Below are 27,285 nucleotides of genomic sequence, written 5' to 3'. Positions count from 1 at the left end.
ACTGATAAACAGGCAGTTTTAAAGTTTGATTAACAGTTTGTCACTTTTGACCAAGACACCATATACAGACAGGCATCCTGTATTTGGTTAGATAAATCTTTATCTGCAAAGTAATCTTGCAAGGCTAACAATTCACTCCATTGGTATTTCTCTACGGTAACCAGTGAGATGACTCCAAAGTAAGAGCAATCCTATAACCTAACACTTGAATAAAGTTATCAAAGATAGCAATAATCTCCTTCAGTGTGCATATATGTGTGTATATATATACACATATACTTACAAAAGTGATTATAGGGCTAGATATAAACAGATTGCAATGGAATCTTCCACATAGGTGATGGTCTCATCTGTAAACATATTTGCATGCATAAAAAATGCATGCACACATCCAACCCTACATTTCCATTAACTGATTTTCTTATTTCAACCTCTGTAGAAAGACTTTTATTTATTTTTTTTTAACACAAAAGTACAGATCTACAATCCTTTGACAACATCATTACTCATAAAATGTATTTCAAATGGACAAACCTGACTGTAAACGCACTCTCCAAAGACACATGGTCATCAAGGTAAGTAATTAGACAGTAGCGTACATCTTTTACTGATGTAGGTACTTTTACATCAGGTAATAATCCCTGCATCAACTGTTCTCTATTAATTCTGGGTGTCCAGTTAACCTAAAATTAAAATTTATCAAATTAATCAGAAGTTAAATTATTAATGACTAGCAACATCATACATCTGAGGTCTTGCTGAAGTAAAATACAGGTAATAGAAGCTTTCAGTGGAAAGCCTGAGTTTTTTCCAACAGTGGTTAATGCTATCTGTCCAAATATGGAAGTTACTCCAAAAAAAAAACACACAAAATACACAAAACAAACAAACAAACACAGTTTCTCTTACTGTACTTAAAGATCTGATCCAGAAAAACCTTACCAAAAAGTCACATATATGGTGAAGCTCTACCTTCGTATTAGGCTCCACATGATTCTATGGTATGTACACAGACAGAGAGCTAAGACTCTTCTGAAAAGTCTTCAAGAAGGAACATGTCCATTCAGCATTCCTAAATGCTGGGAAAACCCCAGATATGAAGAATGCTGAAATTGTATCATTGTGTTTAAGAGAAGAGCTGGAAATTACTACCCTGCTTTTCATATTACTACCCTGAAGCATTATTTAACACTTCATTAAATGTCTTCAGCTCATTAAGGACATGACTTTAATACATAATTTTAATTTTTTAAGCAGAGAGTGAAGTTCCTAACAATACAGTCTTGAGGAATATTATTTAGAATGATAGTCTGATGCCTATGGATTTTAGAGATGAACCATAGTATCATTCCCCCACACTATACTGCTGTTCATATATACTTGCCTTAATTTTTTCTGCCACAGATGGAGTTATGTGTATTTCCCTTTCTCCTTCATCATACATCTGAAATATAAGGTTGCGCATGGTATCTCCAGCAATCCAATTGATTTCATCCTGATGTTTAATTTGAATAGCTTTTTGCCCATCCATACTTAAGACCTGCAGTCTTGCAACATGACTGCTAGGAAGAAGTTTAATAATCTTTTCCACTGGTGGAACATCTTTACAACTCTGGGTGGGGGAAAAAGAGATATAATTAAGATATCAGATATACATAAACGCATAAATATTGCTCCATGGCACTACTCTGGACTGTTAGGTGTGAACAGCTGCCCAAACATGAAATTAGCTTGACTTGTCAAAAGCAAAGTTAAAGGGTATGTCAGAATGCTTACAATGGTTAATGGAAACTGGAATTGATGATAGCTACTTAGGAAATATTTTGTTTATAGTATTTAAAAATCTACAATTTCCGAATACTTCTTAAGAGTAATCAGAAGTAATGTTTCATATAGGTTATCTTGCCCCATTAATATGTTTACATCTTTTTCAGGATAAAACAATGAAGGTCTCATCTTCTCCAGCTGTGTGGCTCTCTTGACTACCAGTGAACTGGGATGTACAACACAGCTAAAAAAAATAATTAAAAAAAAAAAACTTTAAGAGTTTTAAGACTGAAACGTTACCAAAAAAAAAAATAATTCCTAACCTGTGGAAAAAAAATAAATATCTCAACTTCCTTCTTTACTAAGGTTTTGGGAAACACTTCACCATGCCTGTTCTGTCTCTAAATGTTTATGCAACAAAGGTTGGAAGGATCCAGGGTGTAAAAAGGGAACAAATTCCCAGAAATAGTGCTTATTTCTGAAACACTTCAGAGATTTCAGAAGTAAAGGTGAGAGGTGAAGAAAAAAATGAATTTTTGCCTTTTTATGGCTTCCCACAGATGAAAAGGGCAGACACATGATTCTCAGACCCATGGTAATTAAAAGAGTGACTTTCGGGGGTCAAGTTGATTCATAAAACTTTGGTTTAATAGCAAGATAATACAGCAAACAGCTTCCAATCTTTTGTTCATTCAAACATTTCAATCAATACTTACAGGAATTTCAATCCTTGCTTTGAGCATCTGGTCTTTCTTTATATTCTGTACATGTATAATTGGACCAGTTAAAATGTTCGTTCCTGCATTACTGCAGTCCACAGAATACACGGGTAAGTTTGAAGCACCTAAAAACTGTTTAAAACATTAAACTTCAGTGTTTTTTTTTTTTTTTTGCAGAACTTCTATTATTATTCCAGAAATGTGCAACTCCGAAGATACACACAATTATTTACAGATAACTTTTTTAGATTTCACAAAATCAAACAAAAAGTTTTTTTTTCCCCAGGTGATCCACATGTGAAACCTGATGCTTAAACTCTGTTTGTGTGTCTCCATGCTACTGCAGACCTACATACTTCCATACTACAGGAATAGAATGTATGCACATGAATTATAAATGGAAAGCAGCAGACTGTTTTACCCCTTGCAAACCATTTTTATTTATCTGTCCTTGTTGAAAGACTGATTTCACTATAATTGGAAAAGTCGCTTTCTTGAGTTAAAAAAAAACAAAACAAACAATAAAAAAACCTCTCTGTCCAAACAGGCAAAACACTTCTACTTTTAACAGCCATAGTAACTCTGGCATTCCTTTCAGAATGTAAGTGCATACAATAGTCTTATCTATTACTAATTTTTAGGCACTAGACCTGCATTTTCATCTTTAAACAAACTAAAAGTATGTTGTCTAATTCTTTTCCTTAACAAATTTTAGTACCATATGTGGAAAATATGACTTAAAATGTCTTAAAATCTTAGTTAAATATCCTCATATCATGTTTTCTTCCATTTCTAAGTGCAGGTTCCTATGGTTTTGAAACTTACTGAATAAATCAATGAATGAGACAAAAGAGTCATAGTGTGGCTACCAAGCTACAGAAACTTCAAAAGCACTACAAAAGACAATCAATTCTGTCTAGATGTCAAAAGATGGTTCTTTTCCCAGTCCTTTTAAAAGTATCAAAATCATTATGAAACATTATAAAATGCAGTTTACCTTACAATGAACGACCAGCTTTGGCTGTGCTGTTATATTGCCTGATTCATCCAATACTTCAACCTGAAAGGGGAAAGCTGTACCATTTTCAATCTTAAGAATTTCAGAATCGGGTTTTACTTTCAACTGACGTGGAGGGCCTGTAAAAATGCACAATTGCAGAACAGCAATTATATTTAGGTAACCTGCAAGACCCTGGATTTCAGTTTTTGCTATCTTCAAAAGTGTTTTAAAGCCATGTTATCAAGGTATCTGTATCAAGGTATCAAGGTAACAAACACTTTAGTTCAATTCAGATATACTGATTTATGCCAAGAAGTTTCTTGACACTTTCTGTCCTTCAATACATATCACCTGCCACTCTTTTGAATGAATTCAGTAAGGAATAGTGAGACAAACATGGTGAACTTCAGCATACACAAGGTGTAAACATGACATTGTACTATCTACATACTATACTGATGCACCTTCATCAAAAAAAACTTGGAGCTTTCTCCTGACATATAAAACACCAAAATATTAATGTTGAGATATCTGATCAATCATAACATGCAGCAGGTTAATAACGAAAACCACCACAGCTACAATTTGCATGCAAAGAAAAACACAACAAATTTTGATGGTATTACTTGGTAAAGTGAAGCTATTAAAATAAATCTATCCCCTGAATGTATAATTAGTTTTATCAATTTTAAAATAAGAGAAGGAAATCATAGATTACTATAAGATGTTTCTGAAAAAGGACCATATCTTATTCCTTCAAACATCTTTTATGTATCACCCATTAAAGCTTCCATTTGAAACTCAATGATAGAGGAACAGAAAAGACTGAAATAGCTTCTATTCACTCCTTCCTCTGAAAACAGCTTCAACAGCCAAGGATAATCAATGAGAAAGATAGGTACTTAAGAATGTCTAGATTGCCAAAAGCAGAAGTTTCTAAAAGGGGCTGCAGCTGCCTTCAGTCCAAGGTGAATAACTAAGCAGTGCACAATACAATCTGCCACAAGTCAGATTGCTGCACCCTGTTTTCTACATGAAGCCTTAACTCCCCATATGGTAACAAAAAATGGAATAAACTGTTCCTTGTTGGTCTAGAGAAGCTTGAACTACATGAATTCTCTGCAAAATGAGACAGGAAAGCCATCTGGGAGATCAAAAATCATCCTTCAAACTTTCTCCCAAATTAAAAAACAAAACCAACAGCAAAAAAAATCAACCACCACAAAAACAGGTAAAAATGGATAATAGCAATCATGTAAGGAAGTGCTCAGTATCAACACATCCACAAAACATAAAATTCTGGTAAAGATGGTGGACCTACAGACTTACATTCCCCTCTTGTGTTATGATAAAGTCAATATATAACATTAAACTTCTCAAACAAAATCCCAACTTGCCACAGCATCCCCCCCTACTTTACTGGGGTAATAAACTGAATGAGAACTTATTCACAAGCTGTCTTCTACAGGGACAGCAAGTTAATGCAGGTTAGTACAGGTTAATGTGCTTAATACTGAAGAAAACTGAGGAGATAAAAAGATTCAATTAATGGTCCTAGGTTAGAAAAACACTAAAAAAAATTTTAAAATGATGAAGAAAATCTCAAGTAAGCAAATTCCAGCTGCTAGAATAACGAGACTGACATGCCCTTAGCTTTATCTAGTTTCAGTCATCACTTGCATGAGTTAGAATATCTTCATTAAATGCTTCACTAAATGTTTTATCTCCTTAGGAGAGGAAACATGTTATTAATAGTATCAGAATAAAGTTCAACAGAAATTCACCAAGTGTTCAAACAATACTTACCAGGCTGCAATCTTATTTTAAAAATTTGTGTGTCTTCTTTCAAACCAGGAAGAGTAACCTTCAGATTAAAGTTCTAATGAAAAGAATATTTTAAATATTAACTTTAAACAAAACCAGATCATAGAAAAATTCTCTCTCAGTCATGGCAATCCATATATATGTAAATTTCAAAAGTACAACCACATTTTCTTGCACTGCTACATAAGTCAAGATTTTTTCCCTGCACTAAGATCTATTTTTTCATGTTATTACTCCCACCGATATTCAATCCAGGATTTGCACATTAAACTAGGTTCTGAAACCACTGAAAGCAGCTATCATAAATTGTGTTTTCCTGCTCAGAGGCTTGTTTTACTGGGGACAAAATCACAGCAGTTCAAAAAAAAAAGCACAGCTTCAAAGAAAGGACTTGCAAGTTCTGTGTTCACTCTATCAGCTGACTGCCAGAAGGAACGTAACAGACTTGCTATCCATCTCATCTTGGAATAAAACCATATGAAAAACAACAGGTGCTGTACAATTCCATCACTAAAACTGATCTTTACATGAAAACCAGAGAATGAATCAGTCTAATCAACAATCTTAAATGCACAAACTTAAAACTAGTTGCACTGCAGTAAGGGAAAATCCTATTTTATAAATTTGAGAATATTCAGTTGCAAATTCATGAAATGTCATGCTCACACGATAGAAACACTGCCTTTGGAAAGTTTTGGTTTCATAAACCTGTCCTACACCTTTCCCATGCCTAACAGGGTATGTCTAACACTAACTGTCTGTGGCTTGAATGAAAGTAATTGGTCAACTCTTTTACTTTGCTGGGAAAAAGATGAGGTCTGTGCTGATGACATGCATGCTTAGAGTTGAGAGGCAACTACACGAGCTCTGTAGATGATGGCTGGCTATGCAGAGGTGCATGAAAACTCTCCAGCTCTGACCAGCTAGCCAACCATGCTGGTCTGCCTGCAAGCCAGGCAGCACATACCAGCTGCAGCCCCATTAAACCAAATGGTGAACTGTGAGATGAGAAAAGGGGAAGGCACAGAAAACGGGAAGATACACTGAAGTTACAGTTGGGTGACTTGAAAAAAAATGGAAGAAAGTAGGAAATAAAAACAGGAAACCAGGAGAGATGATAGCTGAAGTTCAATGTTAGTAAGTATAATTATTCAGCAGTTCATTCAATCAAGCTCTGCATTCACGCACTAGACACTACCCCTTCTATGCTCCCAGCTTCTCTTATCTTTAAACCTTTTTCTTCAATATTCATTTTTGACATAATCTTTTTGACTTGGCATCTTAATACTGTACTATTTTCTACCTCTTATTCATCAGTTTACATCTTTAACTTCATTCATTTTAATCTTTCAACATTTGTGTCCTCTTCTCCCTTATCTTCATGATCCATTTATCTACTTCCCTTCTGCTTTCAAGCATGCTTCTATACACACTATAGTACTTTAAAATGAAAAGAAAATATTTTCCTTTTTAAACTTCACTCCTCACCCTTCTCCTGACTGTATTCAAAATCCTACGGGGGACCAGTTGTCTCACTATTGCTTACACACTTTTCTAGTTTTCTCATTGATTCTACACATAACACCAGAACATACTTCTCTCTGACTCAACTGGGTGGAATTCAATCAGTTACTACAGAACATGATGAAATCTGCTTCTCTTTCTTGTCTGTCAGTGCTTCCTTCACTGATGACTGTGATCTTCAATATTTTGTAGTTCCATCAAGTTTCTCCTTCCATTCTGCATGACTACTACTCCAACATTTCTCCCCTTCCTCCCTTATCAAATTTCCTCCCTCTTGTTCTCTCACTTACTTTCTTCTAAATTCTTTCCAGAATCCCTATTACTAGCTGTTTTTCTTTTAAGATGCTGAAAATGTCTATGTTCTTCTCTGCTTATTTTAATCACCGAAAATTACACTGTGCCCTCACCGCTGCCACAAGCTAACAGACTGAAGCTGTGGGAAAGATGAATTGCAGATGGTAGAGCCATAAGAAGTAATTTAAAAATATCCCAAGAAATAGCCAGAGATGTTTTTTTCTTAAAAATCTATTACTTCAAGTTTAAATTCATTAGCGTACCTTGCCCTGGTAACTATTTACAGAGCCTCTAGCAGTGACACCCTTTATGATGCAATTTGTTCCTGCACTCAATCCTTCATACTGCAATGTCAATCCACTAAAAAACAAACAAACAACAAAAAAACCAGAATAGATTAAAAAAACAATACAACAGATCATTTTAATTCTCCATTAAGACATATATATATATATATACACACACACACATATTCAGATGTTTCTATGGAAATAACAGCAGAAGTGTAAGTTACCTCATGTTAAAAGTATCCATTACACCACTCAAACAAAATCCTGCAGACAATTACTATATTGCTACAAGAACAACAACAAAAACTAACAAAAATCACCTCCACAACACCCCAACCCAACAACAACAACAACAAAAAAATATGATCGGATGGCTGAATTACCTAGCTTCAAGAATTGGTTTAATGTCACTTGTCAACTGTGTTGTGTGACCAAATTCATCTTGCAATTCCAAGGGAATATTAAAAGGCACTCCAACTTGAAAAGGAAGCTCCAAAAGACCCACTGAAAATTTCTCTGGTTTGCCCTCTAAGAGAAAACAATACATTTTTAGAAGCAATTATTTATGTTCATTGGCTTTTTCTTAATGAAAGCTGCAGTTAAAAGAGGTGGTTTTCAGCTTTAAAATAGGCTCCTAAAAATTGCTGTTGTAAACAAAAAAATTAGTTTATTTATTGATTTAAAAAACAACTACAACATAAACAAAAATCCAAACAAACTTATACTAACATAAGAAAAAATAGTTAAAACCTACTGCGACACTCTATGGTATAAAAAAACGTAACAGCCAAAAAGTTCAAAAGTACTTCCGATATCAACATAGCACCTGAAAATGGGCAAGTTTCTTCTGGGCAGCTTTTAACTAAACATTTTATTCCTTTAATTCTGTTTGTATTATGCATGCAAGATTTTGTTTTACAATTATCCCAAATTTGGGAGATTAATATGAGTAAACATTATTTGAGTAAGATAGCTGAGTGCATCTCTCCCGTGAAATCTTGCCCTGTTAGACAGCCTCCAATTTGGCACTCCACATTAAGACCAAACATGCATATTTAATTATTGTGTTTTGAAGTCTTTGGCATCACTTGCACAGAGCAGTGCAAATAGAATCCTGTGAATCAAAGTTTTGTGGAATCAAACTTTCTTGGCTAAGTGGCCTTTGAAAAAAGAAGCAATATAGCACAGAGCTAGATAAATATCCTGTGAAATTAAAAACTACGTTCAGAGTACCTCCAGGGCGTTACTACCAAGGATTTTCTTTTCACAAGATATGTGAAAACCACAGGGGAAGGGAAAACGTTACCTTGTATTGGCCAGAGTTACTCTAATGGTAACAATAACTAATAATTTTGTTTCCAATGAGATTTGTTCAAAAAATTTTTTTATGTTCAAAGGAAACATTAATTGCAGGCTGCCATGCTGGGTGAAGCTGTAATACTATTGAAAAAGATTTTTTAAAACACAGACTGAAGTTTTACAAATTTTAGGATTCTCTTTTTGCTTTGATATACGGAGATAAACGAACCTTGTCTGACCCTTTATGTATTCATTTAAAGATTTTTTTCCCCTTTCTTCTCTTCGAACTTCATAGAAATATCTTGAGATTTCAATGCCAGGTTTTCAGACATGTTTAAATAATTGCTCTTTGGAAATGATGCCAAACATTTCTTCTGTATCATCACACAAAAAATACCTTCATGTACTCTGCCAAAAGTACTCCAGAAGCTTTTAGAAGCATACACCTACAAAGAACTCTGTTCTGCCTAAAGGGTTTGCATTCAAAGCCTCCAGTTTATAGAAATAATAGGAGGGTACTGAAAGCATCTACTCTTTCTTGATCTTCTAGAAACAGATGATAGCTTTACCTCCTGAACTTGTGCTGAAAATATCCATTTTAATATTAAATAGAAAGGAAGTACTGTTTTTTGTCCACCCTCCCCCCCCCCCCCCAAAAAAAAAAAAGTTCACAGAATCATAGAAGGGTTGAGGGTGGAAGAGATCTCTGGACACCATCTTTTCCAACTCCCTTGCTCAAGCAGGGACACCTAGAGCAGGTTGCCCAGGACCACATCCAGATGGCTTCTGAGTATATCTCCAAGGAGGGAGACTCCACAAGCTCTCTGGGCAATAAGCTCCCTCCAAGCATCAAGAAACACTTTTTTTTTTCCCACCATGTGGATGACCAAAGCACTTCCAACCTCAACCCTTCTGCTATTTTTGTCATTTCCCCCCATACCCTTCAGGTATTTATATGTATTTATATACATTGGTAAGATCCCCGAGCCTTCTCTTTTCTAGGCTGACGAGTCCCAGCTCTCTCAGCCTCTCCTCATAGCACAAGTGCTCCAGTCCCTTCATCATCTTTATGGCCCTTTGTTGGACTCTTTCCAGTAGCTCCATGCCTCTCTTGTACTGGGGAGCGCAGAACTAGACACAGTACTCCTTGCAGGACCTCAACAACACTTGTCAGAGGACAAAGATTACCTCTCATGAGCGACTGGCAACATTTCTTCTAAAACACCCCAGTGCATACCATTAATCTTCCTTTCTGAAAGCGCACATTGCTGACTCACATTCAACACCCCAGCTTCTTCTCTGCAAAGCTGCTTGATGTCTTTGCATAAAGCTGTCAAGCTAGGAGTATCCCAGCATGTAATGGTGGATGTGGTTGTTCCTACCCAAGAGCAGGACTCTGCAGTTCCCTCTTACTGAGCTGTATGAGGTTCCTGTCAGCCCATTTCTCCAGCCTGTTGAAATCCCTCTCAAGGGCAGCACAACTCTATCTTATCAGCCACTTCTCCCAGTTTTGACCAACTTGCTGAGGGGACACTCTGCCTTATAATCCAGATCATTAATGAGTATGTTAGATAGGATCAGACCCAATATAAATGGCTGTGATACACCATTAATTGGCTCCAATTAGACTTTACTGTGCTGGTCACCACCTTCTGGGCCCGGTTGTTCAGCAAGTTGTCAATCCACCAGTCTGCTTATCATGTCCATGCTTCATCAGCTTGTCTATTTGGATATTATGGGAGATCGTGCTGAAAACCTCACTGAAGTTTAGACAGACAACGTCCACTGCTCTCACCTCATCTACCAAGCCAGTCAATTCATCATGAAAGGTTATCAAGTTGGTCAAGCATGACTTCCACTTGGTGAATCCATGCTGACTACTGCTACTGACTTTCTTACTCTTCATGTGCCTGGAAATGGTTTCCAGGATTAGTGGCTCTATCACTCTCCTGGGGATCAAAGTGAAGCTGACCCACCTATTCATAACAGTGCCAAGAGGAAAAAGAACGATTCTAATTAAGTAAAAATTTATTTTTGTTAAGTATGTTAGGAAATTTCACATCATGGAAAAGCTGTTGATTCCATCATCACTAATTTTTTTTTACATCTACTAGACAAAAAAAAAAAAAAACCAACAGGTTGTATCCTGGATCTATATCATATTTTACATGCAAGTGTTACTTTTCAGGGCTGAAAATTGCATCTCCCAACTAAAACATGAATAATTTTGATACAAAATGAATCAAAACTAAACACAAAAAGTAAAAGAAAACTGGCATGGCTGGAATTCTTACCTATAATAGTAAATTTAAATGTTTTAGATGGCAGAGGCCTTCCTGCATATGTGTCTGCACTACTTTCATTTAATACTACTTGCAGCTTCAAGGTGTAGTTCCCAAGTTTCTGAAGATTTTCTAAAGAGAAATACAAATAAATTTATAAAGAAAAAGTAAAATTATAAATAAACTGAAAATATTTCACCTAGGAACTCACCCATTTTTTTAAACCAGTATGGCCATTTGCCTCCATGCTGACTTATATGGGAAATTATCTCTTTATTTCCTGTAGGTGCTGAAAAATAAACAATTATCTACACGTATTTAGGATTTACAACATAATTCTCTATTATATAAAAACATGTCACTTTAAAATGTAAAAAACAGAAATTCAGGTGCAGTTTATCACACTGATCACAGCTTAATAAAATATTTATTTCCACATTTAATCCCATTTTAATTAAAAATTGCTAGCCCCAGACACATTAAAATGAAAGCAGCAGGTTTATAAAGTTCTATTTTATCAGCTCTTTCATTACATGTTCCCTGTTAAGTCTGAGCACTTGCAGGCTGTGCAATCCATACTGTCAACTGATCAACTTGACAAATGATAAAACAAATTAGCTTAAATTGGAGCAATGGTAAAAATGTGAAGTTGACTGCAAGTATATTTGAGGAAAAAAATAACATTCTTTTTTTGCTTCAAATTGTTTTGTCTGTCTTTATAAACACTTCTGCTGCATGAAGGCACAGCCTGAAAGAAAGTATAATGAAACTCTGAGGTAATTTTTAGTGACTGGTGCTATAACCTCAGATAGTACAGGAACAATACAGGTAAAAACTCTTGCAATAATATATTCAAAATAGATTTTAGTGTAATTTAAGTAAACACAGAATGTGACTGCAACAAGACTACATAGAATAGAAAGAAATGCATGAGACGATACAACTTGATCTATTGGTGAATATAAACAATTGTTTCACATCCTGCTTTTTCACCAAATGACATATATAAAGCAACATTTGCCAACTTTTTTTCGGTATATTTCTTTGAACATTTAATTTTGGAAATATTGGGTTAATTCAGTGAGTTCTGATGTTCTTTACTGTAACATAATTTAGAGAAATAATTACTAACATGATTTAATATTTGCACATAGTTTAATACATACACTACATATTTTCACCTTTAGTAGTTATCAACACTGAGAAAACAGAACTTCTCAAGTAAGTGCAGTTTTCCTATTGCACTGTCAACTGCCAGCAAGCTAAACTGAAAGACTTTGTATTATGTAAGATGCACACCTTGAAGATGCTCACATTTCTTGTATTGCCCCTTTATAGATTGATCATACAAGGGGCAAATTTATCTATAGGATAAATTTCTTCACTTCTGTGGGAAGTGACGGAAGTCTAACACTTCTGTGCATACTGATATGCAAAAGTGACAATAAAACTAATTGGTTCTTGGAACAGAACCAGTGGGAATACCTGAGCTTTAAAGGAAGGGCGCTATTACATTCTCCTGGTCTGTTCTCAAAGAGTACACAACCCTAAGTTGTTTATGTTTAAAATCTGCAAGCAACTTTCAAGTTAATATTTTTAGGTACCAAACTAGCCCAGTCTCTAGTTTTACGTAACTTGAGTGAATTGTTGTTTTAATTGCAAATTCCTTTAAACCAGAAACTATGCGTACTATGCAGAGAATCTGAAATTCATATGCTCTCCTTTTATGTGACAGAAGAGTTAATAATAATATAGCATTGAGACATTAAATATTTGGCCTTTAGGCAACTGTCATTTCATGAAACGTGGCTTTGGATGCATACTCGAAACGCTGATTGGAAATTGTCCTTGAAATTAAAAGCCTTATGAGTCTACCAAATTCTAATATATGCACAAGCAATTATACACAAGCAAATAGTTTACACTTCATGCATCTTTAAATAAAAAAGACTAATTTTAAAGACTATTTTTTAAATAAAGGCACTAAAGTACTTACAATGTAAAATAACCTTGAGTTCAACGAGAAGTTTCTTTGAACCTCCATGACTGGTACCTGGGAGTTTTTGCATTGCTTCTCCTTTTTTATTCAAAATTTCTATTCTTAATGCCCCTATATTTAAACAGAAAAATGAAGGACTTTTAAAGTATGCCATTTTTAAGTGATTGGAGATTTCTGTTTTTTGTTGTTGTTGTTTGTTTGTTTGTTGGTTTAAACAAAGGTGAATAGTATCACTTTAAACTACCATTTTCCTTTTGAGTATTCAGAAAAAGAAACTATACCTATTGGTGTACCAGCAAATCTTGTTTCATTTGGTAATAGCTCATCTCCTTCAGGCCATGTTACAGACAATTTGTCAGGAAGTCTAGTGAAAATGAGAGAAAGAACAGTTTTTCTGTGAGTTAAAAAAGAAAAAAGTAATTTATCTTCAGTAGAACATATATGAAGCTCTTTTTCTGAAAAAAGAAAAGGTTCAAAACCATTTGTTCTTGTTTAAGAGTTCCATTTTTTTTTCATTTCTGCTCAAACAGTTGACTGCCCTTTCACTGGGAATAAAACTAACCATATTTTTGTGCTCCCTGAAAAAATACTAAAACTCTTAATAGGAACTGCACAAGTAAACCATCACAATTCAGAGCTTACCTTGCCATTTCATCCTCTATGTATTTTTTAACAGCTTTGTCAGACACTGTTCTGTCAAGTTTTGAGATTGGAACAGTTTTTGTTTCAGCATACAATGCCTTAGGTTCCTGGAAAAAAGTTAAGTCAAGTTAAAAACAGCCAGATTATAATGCGTCTGAGAGAAAAACTTCTCTATCTAGGGACCAGACAGGTAGACAAAGACATAATGCAATATGCTAACAAATGCTACCTGGTGACTCATTGACCACTGTGGTAGAATTTGCTGAAATCACAAGGGTTAAAAATGGGCTTGCAATATACTAGTGAGCCCAACTGTGATACTATATATTGTATGGAAATTGAATTAATTTAAATTCATTGATCATTAATAATTATGTTTAATATGAGATTTACATTAAAACTGATTTAAATAAGCAATTTGATTCTTTCTAAGCAATTTGATTTCTTTGCTAAATCCAGAATTGAACGGTTGTTGAAAAAAAAAAAACAAACAAAACAACTTTCAAAGAAGTCTGATCTAGAATTAAGTTTACACATTCCGTAAGCATATTAGGTATGAGAACTCTTTTTATATTTGTCTTACCAAAGCAATTTGAACCTCTCCTCCAGTGGCAAATATATCTCCATCATGGTCTCCATACAAAAAAAAATTCTCAATGCTTCCATAGAATATTGGAAGAGTCTTAATGGTTTTCACCTGTTAGTTGAAGACAACAGGTAATTTCAATACATTAGTTCTGCATTAAGTGTATTGTATTTGCCTTTTGTACAGTTCGAATGCTGTTATAACATAAACAAAAAAATTCTCAACATCAGTGAGGACCTAACTTACCAGCTGCCCAGTTTTGTACGTTTTCCCATCCCACTCTATTGCAGAATATACTGTCCAAGGGCTCTGCATTCTTTTGGATGGCAAATCAGTACGTGTCGTTATTCCTTTAAAGACCGTGAATTTTATCTGTTTGTCATATTTCTCATGACAGTCTTTGAGCCACAAAGCAAATTCTCTGTCAATTTTCATTCGCTGCTCCTATAACGAGATTACAAAATAAATGCATATTATCAATGTATTACAGAATGCAAACCTGACAATTTGTGAAGTATGAACAATTATAGGAGAAAAGTGATATTGTACTCAAAAAAATGGAATCTTCAGCTTGGAAACAGTACAATATTCCACAACAGTTACACTTCCAGCTAGAGAAAGTGTTTCCCTCAGCACTCATATTCTGTTATGAGGACAGTCTTTCCACAAAAATTGTTACAGAAAATAAAAGGAAAAAATCTTATTTTTTTGGATTTAAAGAGTCGGCTTTAATACTCACTGAAACTGAGAGAAGCGTCTGCTACAAAGCCTGCAAAAGTGTCCAAGCTCAAAGTTCTTCAGAAGCAGAGAAATAACCAGTGACACGAACAAATGACCCAAAAGTACACATTTCATTTATGCCAGAAAGCAATACGTAATAGATTAAAATATTCACCTGTCCATTGAAGATTCTTGTGAACAGAGTATTCTTGTCTTTTAACTTCAGTTCTAGGTCCATGAAAGTAAGTTTGTTTGTGCTGACCTGAAACTTATCATTGGTAAACAATGCACCAGAAATTCTGTTGTAGCATTCAATTGGTGCCAATCCTCTCTTCTTTGGAGGAGCACACCAGTCAAAACTTAAACAAAAGAAGACAGACATTAAAATCATCTTCTATACAAAGGACGGTGCTTACACCGTAGAAAAAGATTGGTCTACATTGTAGAAACTGATTATTACTTACTCTTCCACAGTTGTGTATGGGATTAATCTTCCATTCCAAAAACATTCAAAAATAGGTCTTTTTCCTCTGGCACCCTTTTCCACTATAAAGCAGTCGTAATCCTCATCATCATCATTTAACTCTGGATTAAAAAGAAGACATTCTCTATGAATAAAATTCTTAGAAACCAGTGTAATATCACACAACATAGCATTTAATGATTATCTATGCATAATAGGTTACGCACAGTAGCACCGCACATGATATCAAGTTGGGTATTTACTAGCATTTTTTTGTTTAAGAAATACCAAACAAAGTGTAAGGAAAATTTTAAACAGAGGTTGAATATTTCCAAATTTTAAGTTGAATAAATAATACTTATGTCCCCTCCACCTTAATGCCATATGACGTTCTTCTAATATCATAAAATCTTCTCATTATTAAACTTCATTTATTGTGTTAACGGAATTTCAAGGGGTGATGTTTTCCTTTTTTTTAAAACACTAGCATTTAAACCTGAAAACCCATCAAGACTGCATAAAGCAAATTTTACATTTAGGGCTTAGTCTACATGTTGTCCTCTGCAGCATTCTGGTGTTATAATGTCTTGAATCAAACTGCTGCTCATTATTTTCTCAAAAATCTAACATCAGGAAACTGAAAATGTTTCAATCAGTCTGCATTTTGTAAGAGTTTATAGTCTGATAGCAGAGGGAGTTATGTCAAAGAACAAGTTTACATGAACAAGTTACCAAAATAACCAATATCAGGAGGTGAAGTTCTCTGTTCTGCCACAATCCCATTTAGATGATTATTTACACTTCATTTTTTTTTTCTATTTCATTAAAAGATTTGTAGTAGTAGGATTGTTTATAATATGACTTTGCCACTGATAAGCAGCATAACATTTCACTCACTTGATGGATAACATGGATCATCGGGGTATGTTTCTTTATCATACAGGAAGGGATGGTATCGGATGATGCCTTCCACTATACCTTCTCCTTCAACAAGCGCCTTAAACTCAAAACTATCTGCTGTAGTATTTATATACAACGTCTGCATGTCATCTTTGATCTCTCTAAGATTGACAATCTTTGGTACTTTTCCTTTTTCAAACATTGAAATCTGAAAAACAAACAACAAAAAAAGTTGATCCTCCTTAGACAAAAAAAACTAGAGTAATTAGCATTTCTGGCATTTGTGTTAACTGTTAGCAAAATGCATTAGCTTCTATGCTGCAATGATAAAGTTACTTCTCAAAAACTAAATTACTTATGTATCTTAAAACGCTGCTGTAGTTCAAAATACATAATTTTTACCTATAGATATAAAATTTCTTACCTCAATGTCAATGTTGTTGAAAGGGCTTATCTCTTTTGTTACAGCATTACTTTCATTCCCTTTTGGTCCATGGATATAATAGTGATAGATATGTCTGTAATATTTTTTAAATGAAAAATACATCTCCAAAAATTGAAATTAGAAAAAATGAACATTATAATTTTCAGTTAAACTCTGCAAACAACAAGTATACCTGGTACAGAATATTTACTAAAGACAGCGAGTTATTCTTTTTTACTTCTTTCAACACTTATTTCCTTCACACACAATCATTCATAGGATCAACTTTTGGATAAAATAATCAAGAACATTACAAATTGGAAAACAATACACAAGTGAAAAAAAATATTGTTACATGGCTACAGATCCTTTACATCAAAGCACAAGCTAGTAAAACTGTAGGGTGTTTTGCACTCTAGAGATTAAAATGAACTAGAGCCAAAAAAACCTCCCACATTGTTTCCAATTCTTTATATTGATCATTTGAATAGTAACAGAAGTATTTAACAATCACCAGCCTTACATTATTCAAAAAAAAATGTTACCCTATTTCAATATAGACAAAGTTATGGATATGACCTGCATATTAGAAATACATGTTTTAAAATTTGTAAACGTTATGTACTAATAGTACCTCCATCCATTTCAGAAGCCACGAAGATCTATACTGTCAGATAGGTTAATTCTTTACGTTGAGATATGAAGTTCGAGAAAATTTAGGAGCTTAAATTCTATTTAATTCAACTTTTCAGCAAGCTAGCTAGTTCTTCCAGCTTCCAAAGTTTGAGTCCTTAAACCTCATAGTAGTGGTTTGCAGAAAAATGAGTTTATACAAGCCAATGAGACTGAACGTATAAAAGAACCTAAATCAACCTGCAAGTGTTTATAACCTCTTTGCTTCTGACATCTACGACACTAAATGCATCCCAAGGAGAGATCCCAGGTCAAAATTCCTCATGCTCTCATTGCTCATGACTTTAGAGCAGACTGGTATGTCCTCATTGCAGAGCATTTTGCTTGCACCTCCTCCAGACCTCAAAAAGTGCCCTTGTGGTCTTAAAGCGGAATTGTTTTGGGGATTCATCTTCCCTCCCTCCATTTCAAAGCATCTGAAATAATGAGGGCTGTTCTGTAGTCCAATAGAGCAGAATGAAACTGGTATCATCCTGTGTAGCAAAAGGCACAGCAGGAGGATATGCAGAGATGTTTGAGGGAATAAGGCCAGCTGAAATACTGGTAATGAATTGTATAACACTGTGAAGCAAAATCTGATTAGATTTGCCGTAACAGCTGCAAGGGCATAATTGAGTAAATGGTGCCTGTCTTTCCTCTCAAGTGGGAGCAGTTTTTTCCCTTTGGGAGATCTCTAGAATGAAGATACACATGTAAATGCAGCTAATCATCAGAACAGTCCCTAATTGGGTAATGGGGTACCTAAGTTATTTGTCAACGTAGATGTACCCTGAAATTTTCATATGGTTATAAAGGGTTTCAGTCACAGGTTATGTGAACAGCATTTAATATAATATTATCTAATCATCATATTATGTATGACTCATTACTATTACAGTACAGGTAACAAAAAAAATAATAATATATAGATTAGAAACCAAATTCTAGCTTGCCAGTTATTCAAAATTGGACTACACAACGCTAGTAGTGAGTAGTCAATATCATACAGAGTTCTCCCTCTAAGGCTGGGATGAAGCAGTATTTTTCCATATATATATTTAAAAACACTATGAACACAAAGTTAGGTACTAAGGTTAGGAGTACAGCTGTCAAAGTAACAACGTATTAAGTTACTCATAATTAGACTAGTAATTAATAACGTAACACCTAAATAGGTTAATAGTTAGAATGGATAATTATATAATAATTATCAAGTCACACTGATGTTGATGTTTGTAAGTATCTTTCTTTGGATTGGGGACTTTTTCAGTTGTGCTGATTTTAGGAAAAACAGCTAAGACTACATCAACAAAATATATATTATCAACAGTCTTAACAAGAATATTAACAGGAATAAAGCCATTGATGATGTACTAATAGGAAGCAACTCGTAATTCTCTGACTTTGTTAGTAGCCTAGTTTTAAATCAACTATAAAGCACCAACTTACGCCAGCTGCCTTGTCCAAAGGTGAAAGTAGTTTTTCAAGTACTGCATATGATCTAGTTGAACACCTGTAATGACAACTGCCGTGAAACTCTCTTTATCCCTTTCTTCTAATATTAGATTATGAAGAAATCTTTCATCATCACTTGTGATATGTGTAGAGTCAGTTGGCTACAAAAAGAGTAAAATAATAAGAGCAGGAATGTAAACTGAATTACTGAACTCCCATCAGCTTTGAAAGGACTAAAAATCAGAACAGGAACGCAAACATACAACACTATGTATCACAAAGGACTAATGCTCAAAATGAAAGCTTCCATATTCAAAATAAATGAACTGAGAATCCACGATCCAGTTCATTTTCAATGCACTCATCACTGCATTTTAAATGTTTAGAAATTCATTTAATCATGCTTAACGTAGCACTGTGTATAGTACCTATGTCCTCATCTATCAAATGGAACAATCATGTGTCCAAGACATAAGAATTTATAAAGTAAATCACGCCACAAAAACAAAACAAAAAAACCCAACATTTTTTGTTTTTGAATGCATAGTCTGCTTTCTAGAACAGAACTCATAGAGGAAGAAACATGCTTTGGCTGTGAAACAGAAAATGTGAATCCTCAGTTCCAGCTGAAATATCTAGCAGTCTCACAGAAAAAATGAAGTTGTGATTGTCTTTTCCTGGATGAATGCACCTCACTTTTATATGACAGGTTCCTAAGCTGCATAAAAACACAGTGGTTATTGTAATGCTTTATGCTGGACCAGTGGGTAATTTTTGCATATGCTTCATCCAGAAAAGAAGGTATTTTGAACACAAAGATTGAGATCTTTCTAGAAATCACAAATGAATGATACAGCTTCATGCCTTGTTTTGCAAGAAAGCAGGCAAAAAGGAAACATCACTAAATTGATTAAAGGATGCACCTCTGAGCTAACTGTAGGTAGTGAAATATGTTAGTCAACAGTGTCCTATTAAGGCTTACTTTCCCCAGGGAACCAAAGAGCTCTCCTTAACCAAAAAGATGATTAAACCAGTTTTGGTGCCTTCCATCAAACTCAGATTGCAGTAATCCATTACAATTTCTATTTCTGACCTAACATTCACTTGGTCAACTACATGTACTGCAGATCCTTTTTCAGGACATGCAAGGGAAAAATTCTGACGTTTAATTTCACGTCAGTATTCCAAACTTGCCTGGCTACTTCAATCATTTATACCAACTTCTCAGTCTCAAGTTGTCTATCCATCAACTCCACACTGTTGAGTTGCTCTTCTATAACTACGTGCTTCAGTGTCTACAAGTTTCTCATTACTTCTTTTAACACTACACATTGCAAGTGATGCAGAAGTGAAGACATCCCCAGATAAATACAAAAACATTACACAGGAATTATGTTACAAGAAATACTACAGGAATTCATGTTAGCTTGGGAACGGCTTTCAATTAAAAATGAGAAAGCATTAAGGCTCCTTACCTTTCTGTTTCGAATATATCCACTATATATTGCTTCTTTGTTTTTCTCCTTCTTTTCAAAATCCTCTTTGGAAAGGACAAGTTCATGAACATCCTGAGAATCCGCAGGTTTGCTTATCATCTGTTTATGTGTTAGTATTTAAAATCAAAATGAGAGTTAAAATGAACACAATAAAATAATTTAGTGACATGATGTGACATCTAAAATGTTTTAAAATGAACCCAAGGATCGATATCTACTTACTCTGGCAGATTGTCCAACGAAGAATACTGCTTGTTTGCCTCCAACTCCAAAATATGAGATATCACTATTTAAGCTACGAGGTACTGGCAAAGGGCGAACATATCCTGAATGATCACTGAGAGTAAAAATGGCTTTAATAAGTTTTCTCAAGCCAATTATCATTTAAAGGAAAAAAAAAAAAGGAAAGAAAAAAGAATCTTCTGATCTAACCAGCCTGTATTAAACTCTTCCCTGCAGTCCCTCTCTTCAAATGTTCTTTATTTCATAATTATAATTTCAATTAAAAGTAACGTGCCTAAAATTCCTGATGTACTTTTTTTATTTTAAAAGTATGATGATAGAGTAACTTCTTTCTCTTTAAGTTATCTTATGTCTTCTGTCCCTTCTAGCAAACCAAACTTCATTCAGTGAAACACATCTAACTTTTCTCATAGGAGAAGTTATTTATGATTAAGGCTATGATCACGATCTTCAAAGAATCCTGTCCTAGGGTATTTTTAAGGTATTCTTAAATAAAAAATGACTAAAGCTCAAGAATTGTATGCAATTACTTGTCTGGAATTTTTCTACAGTAGGGTTAAGTGTCACTGTACAGGTTGAAGGGAATGGACTTGGGAATGGACTGAAAACCGTAAAATGTATCATTGCAAGCACCAAGAAACACCATAAACTTCTACTTTCTTCTTTAAAGGCAGAAGACTTTTATTTTGCCTAGCCTTCTTCAACAGATACAGACATCTTCAGTTATAATTTTGCATTACATCGTACACAATTAAGTCAAAAGAAAAACCAGCAGAAACCTAAACTAAAACCCTAACTAAAACTAAACTAATTCATTATACCCTTGGGGAACCAGTAACACTACAGACGCTGAATGCATTGTTTACTGCACTATTGAAAGGCTTTCAGGTAACAGATGAACATGGCTTAAGAGCTCTGCAGAACGCAGAATGCTCTTAACTGCATGCAGACGAGCTGAAGACAGCTTGGAAAAGGCCATGAGAATAAAAAAAATGTTCTTGCAGTACCATAGCATTAGAAGAATATTTCTGTGTTATGAAACTTTTCTCTTTTCTCTTTACAGAAAATACGTACCTACTGATGTGCAATCATAGAACGACAGGCTTCAGGTAAGCACTGCTGAAGAGCTGTGCCTTAGAATGACATTGTACAAACATTTGTACAACTTGCCTATTGCAAAAACGATTAAAACTTTCTAACCTCTCAAAGTCACCTTGCCTTGTAAACTTTGACAATCTGTACACCGCCCAGTTGTTAAGCTCTTTAGAAGTCATTCCTCTTCCATTATCAATCACAGCAACAGCTGGTTTTCCATTGGAGTCATCAAATAACTGTTTGGGGAAAAAAAAAACAACAACAAACAAGGAGCACCATAAGATAAAAAATATATTAAAAAAGGAAAACCACACCTGAGAAAAGCAGAATGCTTCTATCTTACCAATTTGATCTGTATGCTTCGAATACCAACATTTCGGGATGTGGCTGATAGAGAATTGTCAATCAACTCGGCAAGGGCAAATGCTAAAGAAATTAAAGAAAAATCACCCTATTAAAATCCTGTTCTTAAAAGACAGCACTTAGAAAACAGACGCACACTTGCAGTAGTTTCTTCTGAGCCATCAGGATAATACATTCCTGTCCTGGGTTTATGTGGCAAGGTGTTGGTAGTGGGGGGAGGGCTGCAGGGGTGGCCTCTGTGAGCAGAGCCCAGCACTGCCCCATGTCAGATCAGAGCCAGCTCCAGCTGGCTCCAAAGGGACCCACTGCTGGACCCACTGCTGGCCAAAGCTGAGACAGTGACTGACACTGGTTGCGCCTCTGCAATAACATACTTTAAAAAAAAATAAAATCAAAATTGCTGTGTAGCAGGTGTGAAAGAGAGGAGTGAGAAAAAACATGAGAGAAGCACCCCTGCAGCCACCAAGGTCACTGAAGAAGGAGGGGAGGAGGTGTTCCAGGTGCTGGAGCAGATTTCTCTACGGCCTGTGAAGAGGACCCTTGTGAAACAGGTTGTCCCCCTTAAGCCAATGCAGAGGGCCGCACTGGAACAGTCATCTCTACACTGCAGCCCATGGAGGACCCCACTCTGCAGAAGGTGGAAGTGTCCACGAGCTGCAGCTTCTTTCAGGGGAGTCCATGCAGGAAACAAGCTCCTGGCTGGAATTACAGCCCATGCTGGAGCAGGCTGCTCCTGGAAGACTTCATCCTGTGGTATGGACCCATGCTGGAAGTGTTCTTGAAGCCTGTGGGCAGGACCCCATGTTGGAGCAGTTCCTGAAGGACTGTAGCCCATGGGAGGGACCCCACAATGGAGGAGGGGCAGAAGTGGAAAAGAAAGTGCTATGAAATGACCACAAACCAAATTCCCCACTCCCTTGCACTGCTTGGGCAGGGAGATGGTAGAAGAGTCAGGAGGGAAGCTGAGTCTGTGAAGAAGGCAGCGTAGGGGGGAAGGTGTTTTTAGTACTCACTATCTTACTCTGCCACTATCCTGGCAATAAAGTTAATCCTCCCGAAATAAAGTCTGTTTTGCCATTAACTGTAATTGGTGATCAATCTCCCTGTCCTCATCTCAACCCACAAGTTTTTCCATCCTATATTCGCCCTCCATCCTGCTGGGGATGAAGAATGAGAGGGGTTTGGCAGGCAAGCAGTGACCAGCTAAGGTAAACACCATAAACACAAATGGACCAGAAATAAACACTGTCAGAACTACCAAAATTACCTAACACCTTGTTTATTAATGACATAGAAAGTGGGGCTGAAGGCACCCTCAACATGTTTGTTGACAAGCTGCATGGTGCGGTTGGTGTGCTGGAGGGAAGGGATGACATCCAGAGGGACAGGCTTGAGAGGTGAGCCCACGTGAACCTCATGAATTTCAACGAGTGCAAGATGCTGTACCTGTGTAGGGGTAATCCCAAACATCAGTACAGGCTCGGGGGTAAATGGATTGAGAGTGGTCACTCAATACATAAAGGGGGCCATAAAACAAAGATGGGGAGAGCCTCTTTACCAGGGTGTGTTGTGATAGGACAAGGAGTAATGGTTCTAAATTACAAGAGGGCAGATTTAGAACAGGTGTAAGGAAGAAATTATTTACTATGAGTAGTTAGATACTGGAACAGGTTGCCCAGAGAAGCTGTGGATATCCACTCCTTGGACAAGTTCAAGGCCAGGTTGGATGGGACCTTGACAAACCTGACCTTGTGGAAAATGTCCCTATCCATGGGGGGGGGGGGGGGGGGGGGGGGGGGGGGGGTTGGAACTACATGATATTTAAAGGTCCCTTCCAATTCAAGCCATTCTATGATTCCACAACCAAAGAACAGCGGCCCTTTATCGAGTATGAACATCAACATAATGAACTGGTCAGAGATACCCTTAAGAGAGGTTGTAAATAAGCAGCGTTAGCTGCAGTACCCTTACAGACACTCAAAACTGCTCTTTGCTCTAAGTCAATTCTAGTATGTAATAAACAAAAGCGGACTTAGTTACTGATGTGTTCAAAAGTTATACAATTTGTAGTCTTCATAGCTTTAGGATTGGAGAGCTGTGACACACAGCACCAGAACTTTTGGACCGTTTTTAAAGGCTTTTTTAGTAGCAAGACGAATGATTCACAGCATGAGTTCTCCTCTTTTCCAGGTCACCTATTGCAGAGTACAGATCAGGTAAAGAACTCACTTAAATACATATGAAAAGTTCCTCACAAATGCTTGAAGCTTGCATTCCCTCTTCTAGCAAGAGGCAGGCTGCTTTAGCAATAACATGACAGACAAAAACATAGTAGTAAAGTTTACTGCTATTAAAAGTTGGATTTACTACTAAAGAAACCAACAAACTTCAAAAGGACAATGTTGAGATCCCATATTTAAATAATTTCTGACTCATGAATTAATATGCTTCAGGTATTTGGGCAACAGCATGAAGGGTAAGAAAACAGTACATGTATGTTGGTAATACTGCCAGATGGACCCAATCAAGAACTCAAAATGTTTCTAACACAGCAGGTTGTCAAGAAACTTTGACATCTAGGCCCACAGACATTGACAGGCCTGATCAAATTTTTCCTCCCCTGTGGATTTTCTTCCTTCAATGCTTCTGGAACAAATAGATCTGTCAAAGATGCTACTATATTCTACATTCAAACCATACCATAATGTAATGTTTTTATATGTCAACAGAAGATTTGACATTGATCGCATCTTGTGTTACCCAGAGATTTTCCATCACTGGAGTTACGTACTTTGTTAGCTATATGGTAATGCACTTCAATACTGTCCTTTTGAAGCAGACGGCAGTGGACATGATTTTTCATGTGCTTCATATACTTTCATGAAAAGGTGTACTAAATAATGCAGGCACTGATGCATTCAGTACTGCACGGAAGTGAGCACAATGTTAAGTGATGGAAGTGATGAAGTCTTATCAAGAACAGAAAAGAAACAGCAAAGAAATCAACTGTGCCAGTAAATAACGGAAAATAGAACATATGTGTATTATCATTTCATAGTAGCATATTGAGGCCTGCCGAGAGAAGGAAAGAGAGGTTTTCCTACCAAGGGAATGATCAGTATTTCACCGGAGAGGAGCAGTAGCTGCAAAATACATGATCACTTATAGCAGATGTGTAGTACTGAATGATTTCATATTCACCAAGAACTTATGAGATTTAACAGTTCCTTCTGTCAAACCAACTGTTTGTTTGATTGCACTGTTGTTAAAGTGAAAATAGAATGAGAGTTGGATTGTTTGCTCATTTGAATCTTGTCAAACTCTGTGACTGCGGAGAATGGAAATGCTTCTAGTTAACCTAACTCTAGCAGTGAGGACAATACTTCTGTGTTTTTTGGAATGTACACATTTATCTAAAAGTACTTTTGTCACATTTTTTTCTATTAGCCTGCACTAATGTCTGTAAACAAACAATAATTCAACACTGACAAAAATCACGACAAAGAAATCTCATTCTACTGATCTTGTTATTTCTCTTGTACTCTATTCACACAGGCAAAACACACAGCTTAAAACAACAAATAACTTCAGAATCCAAAGATGAGAGTGGAAAAACAAACAGAGAACATTTGCCAATAACAGAAAAATCTGATGAGTGAAATTAGCAGAAAAGTCAGATAATCTAAGATAAGATGCTAACCATCTACCTCTGGGCGGCTTCAGTATCCATAACACGAACCTCCCAATACGCCACAGTGCATGTCACTGAAATGTGACACGAGGTAGCAGTATGATTTTGTAATGTTTCAGAACTGAAGAACAAACAAGTCCTGTTCAGCATTAAGATCTATCACCCCGACACAAATATGTGGTATCTGCTAGCTTCATATAAGCTAGCATCATCTGCTAGCTTGTATCTGCTTCTTCATATTCTCCAAAGGAACAGTCCCGCTGTTGACAACACTTTGCCGTACCTTACAGAATCACAGAATGGCTGAGGTGGGAAGGGACCTCTGGAGGTCATCTGGTCCAGCAGGGCTGCCTAGGGCAGGTTGCCCAGGACTGTTCAGAAGTTCTTGCCTTTGGAAATCATTTTCAGTAGTTGCCCCGGAAGGTTCACACCTGCTAGTTGGTTTCTAAGAATTACCTCCTCAAAGCATAAGAACAATTCATTCTAACATGCAGAAAATTAAGTACAGCAACAGCCCAAAACAGATGAATAAGAGACTCCTGAGATCAACTGCTGACAGGAAGTACACAAGAGGCTGAAGAGAGGATGGGCTACCCAGCAGGAATACAGAGCCATTGATCGAGTGGGAAGGGGTAGTGTTTGGAAACCCAAAACACGGACTTGGAACTAGTGAGGGACATGAAAAGCAATGAGAAGGGCTTCTGCAGGCATGTTGCTAGCAAAAGGAAAGCTACAGTAAGTATGGATCTGCTGATCTATATGGCAGGGGACACAAAGACAACAGACACTGAAAGGGCCGAGGTACTTAATATGCTGTCCTACCCCACCCTCATCCTTTGATCTTCACTTGCAAGGTTTGCCCTGAGTTCTACCAGATCCCTAAACCTACTAGCAGAATGTGTGGGGAAAAAATCATCCCCTCCAATACATGAAGACACAGGGAGCTCACATAAGCCCATGCATCCAAAGGACACTAAGGAAGCTGTCTGATTCCATTGCAAGGCCACTCTGTACTGTCTTTGGTGACTGGGGCAGTTCAGTGGTGACAGCAGAAAAGCAAGTATCTTCTTCATGAAGGGCAAGGAGGATGTAGAGAGCTACAGGTCGGTATCCCTGACCTCAGTCTCCACAAAAGGAACAGGTCCTTGCAGAAGACATTTCCAGGCATGTGAAAAGTGACATGGAAATAGCCAGAGTGGTTTTACCAAAGACAAATCATGCCCAACCAATCTGATTGTCTGCTATAATGAGACGACTGTCTCCGTGGACAACGGAAAAGCAGTGGATGTTATATAGCTTGACTTTAGCACGGTCTCTGATGTGGTGTCTCACAGTAATCTTATAGACAAATTGCTAGACAGATGAACATAATAAGGTGGGTTAAAAATTGGCCAGGCCAACAAACTCAAAATGTTGCAATCAGCAGCATGAAGTTCCAACTGACAGCCAGTTACTAGCGCTGTCCCACAGGAAACAAAAATAGGGTCAGCAACACTTAATGTCTCTGTGCTCTCAGTAAGTTAGTTCACGGCCAAAA

General features: G+C 36.4%; 1 protein-coding gene across 2 annotated transcripts in view; it reads right to left on the bottom strand.

The window, feature by feature from the left end:
• The window catches only part of SMCHD1 (structural maintenance of chromosomes flexible hinge domain containing 1), an 83,369-nt gene that overhangs the window by 39,512 nt on the left and 16,572 nt on the right, over positions 1-27,285 (bottom strand). The window contains exons 4-26 of one of the 2 annotated variants that reach the window (XM_083823952.1): positions 22,038-22,120; positions 21,800-21,930; positions 20,579-20,693; positions 20,336-20,455; positions 18,855-19,021; positions 16,734-16,827; positions 16,307-16,517; positions 15,411-15,531; positions 15,122-15,305; positions 14,473-14,670; positions 14,224-14,337; positions 13,641-13,747; positions 13,280-13,362; positions 12,996-13,109; positions 11,211-11,288; positions 11,012-11,131; positions 7,802-7,946; positions 7,392-7,488; positions 5,293-5,365; positions 3,484-3,623; positions 2,484-2,618; positions 1,385-1,612; positions 535-683 (exon numbers count right to left, since the gene is read on the bottom strand). In XM_083823952.1, coding sequence (XP_083680078.1) covers positions 535-683; positions 1,385-1,612; positions 2,484-2,618; positions 3,484-3,623; positions 5,293-5,365; positions 7,392-7,488; positions 7,802-7,946; positions 11,012-11,131; positions 11,211-11,288; positions 12,996-13,109; positions 13,280-13,362; positions 13,641-13,747; positions 14,224-14,337; positions 14,473-14,670; positions 15,122-15,305; positions 15,411-15,531; positions 16,307-16,517; positions 16,734-16,827; positions 18,855-19,021; positions 20,336-20,455; positions 20,579-20,693; positions 21,800-21,930; positions 22,038-22,120 — 3,007 coding nt within the window. The remainder of the gene's footprint in view (positions 1-534; positions 684-1,384; positions 1,613-2,483; positions 2,619-3,483; positions 3,624-5,292; positions 5,366-7,391; positions 7,489-7,801; positions 7,947-11,011; positions 11,132-11,210; positions 11,289-12,995; positions 13,110-13,279; positions 13,363-13,640; positions 13,748-14,223; positions 14,338-14,472; positions 14,671-15,121; positions 15,306-15,410; positions 15,532-16,306; positions 16,518-16,733; positions 16,828-18,854; positions 19,022-20,335; positions 20,456-20,578; positions 20,694-21,799; positions 21,931-22,037; positions 22,121-27,285) is intronic. The other variant, XM_083823953.1, reaches the window with a different exon arrangement.

Source organism: Anser anser, assembly GCF_964211835.1.
Source record: "Anser anser genome assembly, chromosome: 2".
NCBI classification, from domain to species: domain Eukaryota; kingdom Metazoa; phylum Chordata; class Aves; order Anseriformes; family Anatidae; genus Anser; species Anser anser.
Note: the sequence above shows the minus strand (reverse complement) of the source record. Positions and strands in the feature narration are given on the sequence as shown.